The following is a 12,102-nucleotide window of genomic DNA, read 5'->3' as shown; positions in this document are numbered from 1 at the left end:
TCTAGGCTGACACTTGGCTTTGAAACACATTTCCATTGTACAGATAGAACACGAGGGTATGTAATTTATGTAACATACCAGGTCTTATTATGCTAGCTTTAGGTTTTGAGCTAAGTAAAGAGATGTGATCTAGATCAGATTAGTTAAGTCCAAGATTTTTCATATAAATCTTTTGTTTTTGTCAGCTTTATTGAGATGTAATTGACATGACATTATCACTCAAATCTTGACTTAAAACAGTTCTTTTTGAAAAATAAATATTAAATAAAAAATATAGTTGCAATTAAATTGGGATATTCTTTGTCTCTTTCACATTCAAACATACAGCTCCTGTGATATATTTAGGTGCCATACTATCTCATGGAACTGAATTGTCCAGGCGTAAATAATCTTCAGAATTGAAGAAGCCTTCATCACAGATAATTAGAAAGGCTTTGACAATAAAGTAAAGTTTTAATAACTATAATTCTTAACAGGTTGTATCGTATCATGTTCTTCATATCTTATGAAAGCTTAAAATATATATTTTTTAAAGAGCTATGCTATCTTGTCTTCTGATAGACTAGGTCAGTATTGCCCTAGTGAATCTTAATCTTTAGGTTAAAAAGTAAGAAACTTGAGAACTACTCCCAAATTTAGCGTAACTGCTTGTTCCATTTTTGATCATGGAAGACGTGTCTTAAATACTCAAGGTTGATTTTTACCATTGATAAAAGGACTAAGAAACTTTCCTGTAGCAAACATGGCATAATTTTATAATATTAATTATATCATGTCATTATATTATCCAACATTGGAACTGAATAAAATAGGACTTTATGCATTTCTGGAAAAAGAGCTTCCTGTATAGTCTGGGAGAAAATACATATATTTAGAAAGATACAGAGGCCCAGTAGATGCTGAGGACCAAATTAGTAATACAGAAAAATGTATAGAAACTGCAGTTTGGAGTAGTAATTAATCAGTGACACCTGGGCATCAGACCAGGTTAGTGGAGAAGTAGGACTAGGGTAGTCCTTGAAGAAAAGGGAGACATTTTTAATGTTTTGGGACAATTTCCTACCAGGAAAATGAAACATTTCTTAGAACTACTCTGCTGGATTTGTGAATGGTATATGTGTTAACCAGTGCCCTGGGAACTAAGTTATCGTTAAAATAAATAAATTTGTAATATAACTAAGTGTGAATTACTAGTAAAATTTATCCCATTCATGTCATACCTCTTAAAAATTAATGTTATTATAAGATAGATCATTAATATTTTAACCAGTAATTAAATCTTAATATTTTGGTTTTACTGAGTTTTAATAAATTTCAGTTTTATTTTCAGATATGCCTATTATTGAATTACTATTAGACTCATAAACTCCCAATACTATGTTGAAAACTATTTTCAGTTTATAGCCGATTTTTCTAAGAAGCATGTTCATGCTTCATTTGCTTTTTAAAAAACTAACTATATGCAATAATTCAGCTCATTAATGACAATTTATTTTTTAAATTATAGTAATTTCTACAATTCATAAATTTTATAAAGAACATATGTAGTTTCAAAATTGTCCTGTGCTTCTAAAACGTGGAATTAATTTATACCTAGGAAAAGCTTGATTTTATTTTGTGTTACTTAATAATTTCTTTCCCATCGTAGCCTGTACAGGTCAGAAAAGAGTGAAAGAAGCTCAGGGAGGAGGAAGTGCATCCAAAAAGCAGAAACGAAGCCATAAAGCAACAGTGGTAAACAACAAAAAGAAGGGAAAAGGCAGTAAGTGTGAAACCTCTAATTTTTTTAAAATATAAAAATGATGGCGGATATGGTAACACCTCATAAGGTATATATATGTTGAATCACTTTGTTGTACACCTGAAAGTAATATTATATTGCATGTCAACTATAATTTTAAAAACTATGGCAGATATATTATTTTTTCTCATTAATAAAAGGATATTCAGGATGTGGGATAGTTCAGTATTTTAATTTTGTCACTACCCTCAAAAAAGTCACACAGAAGTTTTCTGATCCTAGGTAAATTCTAGGATTAAGCAGTTCAGTCTTAGTCAGCAGTGGTATTGATTGCTGATGAATGAGCAGGTAATCTTTTCTAAAATAACAGCCAATATAATATTAATATCAACATCTTTATGCTAGTTTTATATTCCATAGTTCTTTCCACTTGCCATTATATATATCACATATTATGAAATGCTTCAATTATCGATTATTTTTATTACAATAGAATTGATTGTTTTGTAATTCTTCAAGGCAAAACCAGCCTAGAAGAGAACAATCAAGATAGCTTTAGAGCTATAATCCCAGCAGTTAATCCAGTTACTACCTTTACCTTTGATACCCCAAACTACGTGCCCAGGAGTAGCTGTGAAGGGTACATATGTTGGTTAAGTGTGCTCTAACTCAAGACTTAACTTCAGCAATGACTCGGGTGTCCATCGACCTACAGAAATATATATACTGTATTTCTCCTGAGAGCTGCACATTTTATCTCTCTTTTGTAGACAAAGTGAGAAGCAGAAAATATGTAAAGAATTTTTTTTCAGGTGCCCCACACTGACCTCCTGCTGCTCTTCCAGGAGACTCCTGCCACCTCCACTGCCTGACCTTTGCTATCGGCCGGCTTGGCTGCACTTCAGTGCAGAAAAGGGTTATGCGGCCAGTTCCCCGAGGTTCTGCTGAGCCCATATGACTTCCAGGCGGTGAATATGGCGTCCCTTGGGGCCCCGGGCGGCTGTGCTCAGCAAGGCCATGAAAGCCAGGCTGAGGCAGACCACTGCATCCGAGTGGGGCCAAGCCTTGGGGGCTTAGCTAGGAGTTGCCAGGGCTTCCAGAGCAGCAGTGGGGGGACTGGGCGGGGACTCGCTTAAGAAATGTGTTGTAAGAGAGTGGTGGAGTTTCTTTATTCCCAAAAACACCACAGTGGGAGGAGCTGCTATGTACCGTTCCTACTTGGAATACTTTTCAGGCTTTGAGAGCCTAACTGTACTTTCTTTTTTGGTAGCTATTAAATGAATCAATAAATGTATGCCAATTTGATCATCAATTATTTGGAATAACTGACAGGATAATTTAAGTGTTTTTTGATAATACTACACTATGATGTTTTTGTCTTCAGGACTTTCCCATTTAAATGGCTTTTCTAAGAGGGCTCCTCTCAATAAGTCAATTAACATATTCATATAGTTTAGAGATACAGCTGTTGATTGTATTCTCCCATTTAGTTATTGGGCTTACACCTTGGTAAATCAGAATGGGATACAATTCTCTGAGAATAATTTAGTTAAGTGAATTAACTCTCATGGAATCTAAAATAATATTTTATATCCAGAAAGAGGTAACTGATGGAAATATCAGTGCCATCACTTAGTCACATGGTACACTGTCGAGGTGTTAAGTAAGCATTTCTGTTCTAGTACTGAGACTTTAGTCAGCAAAGGCAGATGTAGCATAATATTACATAGACTTCGGAATTCTTCATAAATTACTGAATATATTTACCAGGATAAAACTGATGGTTTATTTTTAGTCAACAAGCTATGATATGAGTTACCTAAGAAATTCATTGTGTGTTTAGAGTTTATTCCTGAAGAATTCTTTATTTAATATGATGATTATGCATTATTGTTTCTGGCCAAAGAGTAGGAAAGTGTTACATGTATACAATGTAGAATATTAAAATTAAGAAGTTTCTATGAGTCATGTTAAAAGATGCTGTATTCTGTGTTATGTATATTAACATAATAGAATAAAAAGCCATTCAGATAATTACTATACATTTGACAGTCTACCAGGTATGATGAAAGATTAGTTTGTTTTAAAATATATATATTATTGGCAATTCAGGTAAGAAGAGTTTCTGTTTTTGTTTTTCTTAAATGAGATGCTGGTGCATTTGTATGTGATGGTATTCCAGGTTTTTAGGTAGGATCTATAAAGCAAGTTCTTTACTATAGTAATAAATTGTTTGATTAATTTTAAATTATTCACTAAAATCTATGACAAATTCTTTGTTACTTTTCTGTTTACTAATGCTTTTCTTTTTATTTTTCTTTCAGCGAATAGTAGCGATAGTGAAGAACTTTCTGCTGGTGAAAGTGTAACTAAGACTCAGCCAGTCAAATCAGTTTCCACTGGGATGAAGTCGCATAGTACCAAGTCTCCTGCAAGGACGCAGTCTCCAGGAAAATGTGGAAAGAATGGTGATAAGGATCCTGATCTCAAGGAACCCAGTAATCGATTACCCAAAGTTTACAAATGGAGTTTTCAGATGTGTAAGTGACATATATTGAATTGATAGTTAAGCCATAGAAACTTCATCCTAGTAAGTCTTGATGCTAGTATATCTGAAAAAGAGGGTATAGCCAAACTTAAGAGACATAATTACCAACTGCATTGTAGAGACCTTATTTGGATGTTGATTTGAATAAACAAATTGCTAAAAGAAAAATTTTAAGGCAATTGAGGAAAATATCAACATTGGGTATTTCTGATATGATGTTGGAAATTTGTTTTTAAATAATCTGGTGTTGGGGTTGGGGAGTGGATGGGGGTATAAATGAGATGCCATGAATTGCTAGTTACTGAAGCTGGATGATGGGTATATGTTTATATATATATGTGTATATATGTATATGTATGTATATATACACATATGTATGTATATATGTATGTATGTATATATGTATGTATGTATGTATTTCTGTATATATGAGAACGCTCCATAATAATTTTTTTTAAAAAGAGAGACTACCCCAGAGTTTGTCACACAGGGAAATATTTTTTAAGATACTGAAAATTGCTGTAGAGCTTTTGAAAAATTTTCTCCCAATTTAAAAATTATGCATACTCAAAAAATCTAAATAAGAACAAAAGAGAAAAATTTATCCATAGTCCTGACATTCAGAAGCTAACAGTTTAACATTTTGGTGTCTTTCCAGTCTTATTTCCAAGTGTGATTTTTTAATGATACGCTGTGGTGATACTGTACATGAATGTGGAATTTTTAGCATATCTGCTTAGGTTTATAAGGTCTTTATTTCTACACACTCATTTGTTTGACAAATATGATGCATATATTATGCTCCAGGCATTGTTCTAGGCTAGAAAAAATGTCTTAGAGAAACAAATATATGCAAGCCTTATTTTTAATTTTTCTGTCTTGACCTTGTTCTATAACCATATTATATGTTGTCTCTTTTACATGTTAAAATTTTGTTCAAAAATACATATTAATGAAAGTTTTAAATTCACAGCGGACCTAGAAAATATGACAAGTGCTGAACGCATCACAATTCTTCAAGAAAAACTGCAAGAAATCAGAAAACATTATCTGTCATTAAAATCTGAAGTAGCTTCCATTGATCGGAGGAGAAAGCGTTTAAAGAAGAAAGAGAGAGAAAGTAAGTGTTTTTACCTTTACTAAACATAAAGCAGTTTATGACTCTACAGTTTGACTCACATGAGTGTATGTCTGTATATCTTTAGGTAAATTCTTTAATCTCTTGGCCTTATTTTCCTCATCTATAAAATGGAAAAATTTGTTTAAAGAAAAAATTATCTCAAATCATAATATTCACCTTCATGGAGCAAACAATCCACCCCCAAACAATCCTAGTAAGTTTTCAGTTAGTAAAAAGTACTGTGAAGAGAATAGAGTGAATCTGAGGGAGAAGAGTTGTCTTAGTCTCTGCTTGGGCTACCATAACAAAATACCACAGGTAGGGTAGTTCTAATAACAAATTTATTTCTCAGAGTTTCGGAGGCTAAGATCAAGGCGTCAGCAGGTTTGGTTTCTCCTGAGGTGTCTGTCCTTGGCTTGCAGTTGGCTGCCTTCTCGCAGTGTCCTTACATTTCCCTTCCTCTGTGCAACAGGGAGATAAAATCTCTGGTTTCTCTTTGTCCTCTTGTTAGGACACCAGTCTTATTGGATCAGGGTCTCACCCTATGACCCCATTTAATCTTTTTTTTTTTTTTTTTTTTTTTTTTTTAATTGGGGAACAGTGTATACTTCCAGGACTTTTTTTTTTTTTTCCCAAGTCAAGTTGTTGTCCTTTCAATCTTAGTTGTGGAGGGTGCCGTTCAGCTTCAAGTTGTTGTCCTTTCAGTCTTAGTTGTGGAGGGCGTAGCTCAGCTCCAGGTCCAGTTGCCGTTGCTAGTTGCAGGGGGCACAGCCCACCATCCCTGGGGGCACAGCCCACCATCCCTTGCGGGAGTCGAACCGGCAACCTTGTGGTTGAGAGGACGTGCTCCAACCAACTGAGCCATCCGGGAGCTCAGCAGCAGCTCAGCTCAAGGTGCCGTGTTCAATTTTAGTTGCAGGGGGCGCTGCCCACCATCCCTTGCGGGATTCGAGGAATTGAACTGGCAACCTTGTGGTTGAGAGCCCGCGCTCCAACCAACAACTGAGCCATCCGGGAGGCAGCTCAGCTCAAGGTGCCGTGTTCAATCTTAGTTGCAGGGGGCAGAGCCCACCATCCCCTGCGGGACTCGAGGGATTGAACTGGCAACCTTGTGGTTGAGAGTCCACTGGCCCATGTGGGAATCGAACCGGCAGCCTGCGGAGTTCGGAGCACGGAGCTCTAACCACCTGAGCCACAGGGCCGGCCCTGACCCCATTTAATCTTAATTACCTCCCTCATGGCCATATCTCCATATACTATGACATTGGGCGTTAGGGCTTCAATGTAGAATTTTGCGGAGACACAATTCAGTCCATGAAAGGATCCTAGGCAGAGAGAACAGCAAGTACTCCCTAAGATAGAGTTTCTCAAATTTGGAACTGTTGACATTTTGGGCCATTTTGCTATAAGGAGCTGTCCTGTGCGCTATAGGATATTTAGCAGCCTCTCTGGCCTCTACCCACTGGATGCCAGTAGCACCTCAGTTGTGGCAACCAGAAATGTCTCACACATTGCCAGATGTCCTCTAGGGGGCAAAATCACCCATACTCTGAGGTGGGAATGCACTTGGTACCTTCCTGGAGCAGAAGGAAAACCAGTGCGGTGAAAAAATATGGTTGAAGTATCAGCTAGGTAAGCAGAAGCCAAAATTTGTAGGCCAGGATGAGGAGTTCAGATTTTATTTTAAGTAGATGGACAGCTATTTGAAAGTTTTAAACGAGGAAATGACGTGACTTTATTTTTAAAGATCACTGTCTGCCATGTGGAAAGTAGACTCTAGAGTGGCAGTGGTTGAAGCAGTGTGAATCAGAGCCCGTTGCAGTAGGTGTAGGAAGGACAGTGACTTGGACCAGGGTGGTTTCAGTAAAGGTGGAGAGCAATGAATGCTGAGTTACCAGCTCTTAATGATGGATTAAATGTGGCAGATGGAGAGAGAATTAAGGAGGACTTGCGGGTTTTTGGCTGCAACCAGTGAATACTTGGTGCCAGTTTTGAAAATGAGAAAGACCTAGAGAAGACAAGGTTATAGACAGGTTGTGGAGCACAGAAAGGATCAGACATCCTGGTTTCGGTATGTTACTCTCTGAAGTGCCTATCGGGCATCCCAGTGGCGATGTCAGGCAGACAGGAGGGTATGTCCGGTGGAGCTCAGGGAGGACAAGTTAGAACTAGAGATACAGTTTTCAAGTCATTTGCGTATCTCTTTACAATAGTTACTGCAACTGGGTTTTTTAGGCCCTAGTACTTGAGTAAATCCCCTAGGAAAGAAATGTGGGTAGTAAAGAAGAGAAGGAAAGCTAGGGCAAACCAACTTTTAGAGCTAGGGCTGAGCAGAAGCCAAAATCAACAAGACTTGAGAAGGAGTAGCCTTCAATGAAGAAAACCATGAAAAGATGGCCAAGGAAAGAGTTTTAGGAGGAGGAAAGTGGTCAGCTATGTCAAATGCAGTAATTGAGCTAGGTACCCTTTTGTTTTAACTTTAAGAAGCAGTTAGCCTTCCATTCTTGTCACCATTAAAATTCATAAGAAACTCCAGACATAGAAAGATACAGGAATTAGGAAGAGGGGAAAGATTATTAGGTAGAATAGAGACTTTTTTCCTATTGGATTCAAACCTCTTTGACATTTGTTTCATTATTACAGAAAGTCTATTCTCTGTTATTTTTATGTCTTAATAGAGAGCACACGATTTTTTTTTTCCTCGTTGATACATGCAGGAGCATTTCCTGGGCTCTCCTTTTTCATAACTTCTATAGTTTGGCACTGTCTAGCTACTTGAGATACACTAGATTTTCCTTTCTCTACATTATGATATTTTGAGAACGGACTGCTCTTGTAAGCTAATGATTTTAGAGAATACAGCAGAATTTTAGTCTAGAGGACTAGTGTTGTACTTACTGTTGTACACATGTTTCATTAAACTGTTGATTTGGTTTCCCTTTTCCTTAGGTGCTGCTACATCCTCCTCCTCCTCTTCACCTTCATCCAGTTCCATAACAGCTGCTGTTATGTTAACTTTAGCTGAACCATCAATGTCCAGCTCATCACAAAATGGAATGTCAGTTGAGTGCAGGTGACAGCAGGACTTGCTAAAGCACTTTGCACTTAATGGCTGTTGAGGGCCACGTCTTTTTTATACTGCACAGTGGCACAAAAAAAAAAAAATCAGACAAGCACTATTTTATATTTAAAAATTGTTTCTTGACAAGCTGACTTGGCACTTAAGTGCACTTTTTTTATGAAGAAAAAGTACAATGAACTGCTTTTCCTCAAGCAATAATTGTTTCCAACTTGTCTGGGAATTGTGTGTCTGGTAACTTGAAGGCCTTCCACTGTGGCAAATGGAGGCTTTTCACTGCCTGTAGAGACAATACAGTAAGCATAGTTATTGGGTTGGCCAGAACATGGTAAGATAACTTACTGTATATGTATTCCCTTGTATTTTGTTAAAGCTGGAGCATTTGATATTTTTCCATTTATTTATGAAAAAATATGAACCTATTTTCATTTGTACAAGCTAATTGTTTTTTAAAGCAAGTCACCTTTGGGTGGCTTTAATTGTATAAGTCAAGCACATGTAATAAATTCAAAACCTGCAGTTAACAGGATATCAAACATCAATCCTGGTAACCAAATATTAAAGATTCTCTTTAAAAAAGACTGAACATGTTTACAGGTTTGAATTAGGCTAAAAGGTCTTGCAGTGGCTTTTCATGCCCCTTCAAATTGGAATGGAACTACTGTACTTTGCCATTTTTCTATAAATCAGTATTTTTTTTTAATTTTGATATAATACATTGTGTGAAAAAAGAAAATGGCTAATAAACTGTATTAAATCTTAAACAATGTATAAAGGTTGTACTTAGCCAGTTCAAAGTGTATATTTATTCATAATGAATTATAACAGTTATATTTTTGTGTTTTCTTGTAAATGTTTCTTTTCCTTAAATACAGATAATTCATTTGTATTGCTTATTTTATTATGAGCTACAACAAGAGGACTTCAGGAACAAGTAAACTGTATTAGTATGGTTCAAGGTTGTTGATACGAACTGTCTCAAAAGGATAGTTGTTATTTTAAGTATAAATAGCTAATCCGGGTGGTAGGCCTATAAAATAAAATGCCTTGTATAAAAATCCAAAATGAACACAAAATTGTTTTCACTTGTACTGACTTTCTGTTGTATGATTCCAATCTCTGTTCTGTTTGGCACTTGTATTTAATTCTACACCTTTGTAAGACATTTGTATATTGCGGATGTGTTCATTCAAGCTATTTAATACCTGGCACTGTTAATACACAGTACTTTACTGTACAGACTGTTTTACTGTTTTAATTGTAGTTCTGTGTACTTTTTTTGAATGGGGCTGGCATGTTTTATTTGTTTTCTGGCAATACGACATGTGAGAATTTCAAAGCGTTTTGTTGTTAGATGCTAACGTGTCAGAATTCTTTACATTCAACTTTTCTAAGAAAAGCATTTTCAGTCTTGTAGTGTGTGCTTACAGTAACTAATTTTGTTGAAAATGGTTTCAAGTTACTCAAATTTGTACAGTACTGTAAAGATTTGTTGACAGCAAAACGTTGAAGAAAAAGCTTATAGAACAAAAGCTATAAAGTATATATTAGGATCTGCAAACAATGAAGAATTATGTAATATATTGTACAAATGTAAGCAAAGGCTCTGAAATAAAATGCCATAGTTTGTGAATCCTTGATTTTGTTTCTAAAAGATTAAGTAATTTTAGTTCATTTCTGTATGTGATGACTGATTGGAACATATATCTCCAGCATGTATTGTCAAGAGGGGGTTAACTGACATACAAAAAATGGAATATTTTACCTATAAAATTTAAAAGTCCATCAACCAGATATAGGATTTATTAGGCATTTGTACATCTTTGCATACACTGTTTTGCTTGAGTCTGAACATGAATACTTACGACTTGGAGATTTGTCTAGAGAAGAAAATCAAAGTTGTTTTTTCTTTAACACACTTGAAACCATTACCAGCAGCTGCTCCCCTGTCCCCCACCTTTTTGGGTCTTTAAATTTAGATGGACCTTTGCAGGTTTCTCATACTTTCAGTGCATTCTATATTGCACGTTGGAATCACTGGGCATTGTTAAAACAATAGTCTATGCTCCGGCCCCACTCTCAAAGTGTTGTATTTAATTGGTCTGGTTTAATTGGTCTGGGATGGTCCCTGGATGCTGATTTTGTTTTTTAAGGTCTCCAGTGATTTTATTATGCATCTGGGTTAAGAACCACTGCTTACTTCACAGCTTTTAAAATAAATAGGGGTTTTTTGCCCCGTTTAAAGAACTTGCTACCAAGAAAATATCCTGTCTTTAAAACAGAAAGAAAATAAACTTTTTTAAGGCCTAAAAAGTTCAAACGTGTATTTTTAAAGCACCTTTGAGATGACTTTATTTTCACAGAAATTGGTTTAACTTTTAAGAGATGAGTGTTAAAATCTGTTTAGTGCTTCCTAAGGTCCTAAATTACTGGTCCCCAGAAATGCTCTGGGAATTCATTGTCAAATGTAATTTGGAAATGCTGTATATAGCACCTTCCCTTCTTAGAGATTGTGTTAGTATATTAAAAAGTTGAAGGCCTGTGAAGAGACACTTGGCCAACTCCCTTTACCCGACTGTCTTCAGTCTTACCCAATCATGAAACCCTATTTTTCAAGGAACAACTAATATCACCTACTTTGTTACACAAACGGCGCTCTAAAGGAGAATGATTCCAAACTTTGTTGGAGTTGAGGTTTATACCCTTGGGCTTCTCTGCCTTCTTCCTGCCTATCCTTACTTCTTCCTAGCTTCTGTGGAGACTGAGAATGTCATGGTATTACTAGAAATTGGTTTACGTTTTCCCCTGGTCACCCAAACTTCATTTTATCAAGCTAGTTTACAATCTATAATAAAATGGTATATTTGTAACAGTATTCTCCAAAATCTTTTTTTCCTACTGAATACTAAACTGAGGGTGAGATCTTGTTAATTTTCTTAAACTTGGAGAGATTGGGGAAGATGGTGCAGATTCCATGAAATCCCTCCCTAACATTACTTACATGTTTTTGTCTGTATTTTTCTGTGAAAATAATCCTTACATTTTAAACTCTTTAAAGGGGTTAAGTGATCTCTAAATGGTTAAACAGTTCTGAACAGCAGTGGGGATCATTTTTTTAAACTTTCTAGCCACAGCCTCTTTTATACTATTTTCCTCAAGAAGTGTGTGCTGCCTTTCATTGTGAGTCCATTTCTCCAACCTTCTAATTTTAACCGACTATTTATGGATTTTTGGCTAATGTCATATGATGGGTTTTATACGTGTAAGATATGATCCCTCGGAGGAATAGTTTCATGGTTTAGTTGTGAAAGTAATATATCTGAGAGAAAAGTATGTATTAAATTATATGGGCAGGGAAAACAAGTGCTTAAGAATGTAAAGGGGCCAGTGTATGTACAATGATGACAGAGGAGATGCAAACCTTTACATGCAAGGTAGATCCACTTGAAATGGGATGTGCAGGACAGAGTGGAGAGGAAGAATCAGGAAGGCCAGATGTGATGAGGTTGCAGTGCTCCAGATAGGAGGTGATTCTTGGGTTAGTGTTAGGTAGTGGGATTGGGAGACATTCTGAAGGAAAAATGAAGAGAATTTCTTCATTGGACTGTATAGGT

General features: G+C 36.1%; 1 protein-coding gene across 5 annotated transcripts in view; it reads left to right on the top strand.

Annotated features, from left to right (window-relative positions):
- Positions 1 to 10,128, top strand: part of ARID4B (AT-rich interaction domain 4B) — a 120,150-nt gene extending 110,022 nt beyond the window's left edge. For 4 of the 5 annotated variants that reach the window (XM_019746993.3, XM_074316713.2, XM_019746991.3 and 1 more), the window contains 4 exons: positions 1,649 to 1,762; positions 4,066 to 4,281; positions 5,263 to 5,409; positions 8,359 to 10,128. In XM_019746993.3, coding sequence (XP_019602552.3) covers positions 1,649 to 1,762; positions 4,066 to 4,281; positions 5,263 to 5,409; positions 8,359 to 8,486 — 605 coding nt within the window. In that variant the 3' untranslated portion in view covers positions 8,487 to 10,128. Of the gene's footprint in view, positions 1 to 1,648; positions 1,763 to 2,553; positions 2,704 to 4,065; positions 4,282 to 5,262; positions 5,410 to 8,358 lie in introns of those variants that run through there. The other variant, XM_074316715.2, reaches the window with a different exon arrangement.
- The last annotated feature ends 1,974 nt before the right edge of the window (positions 10,129 to 12,102 follow it).

The sequence above is a fragment of the Rhinolophus sinicus genome, chromosome 6 (assembly GCF_057876585.1).
Source record: "Rhinolophus sinicus isolate RSI-liver-muscle chromosome 6, RSI-T2T, whole genome shotgun sequence".
Lineage (NCBI taxonomy): Eukaryota > Metazoa > Chordata > Mammalia > Chiroptera > Rhinolophidae > Rhinolophus > Rhinolophus sinicus.
This window is presented reverse-complemented; position numbering and strand designations above follow the sequence as displayed.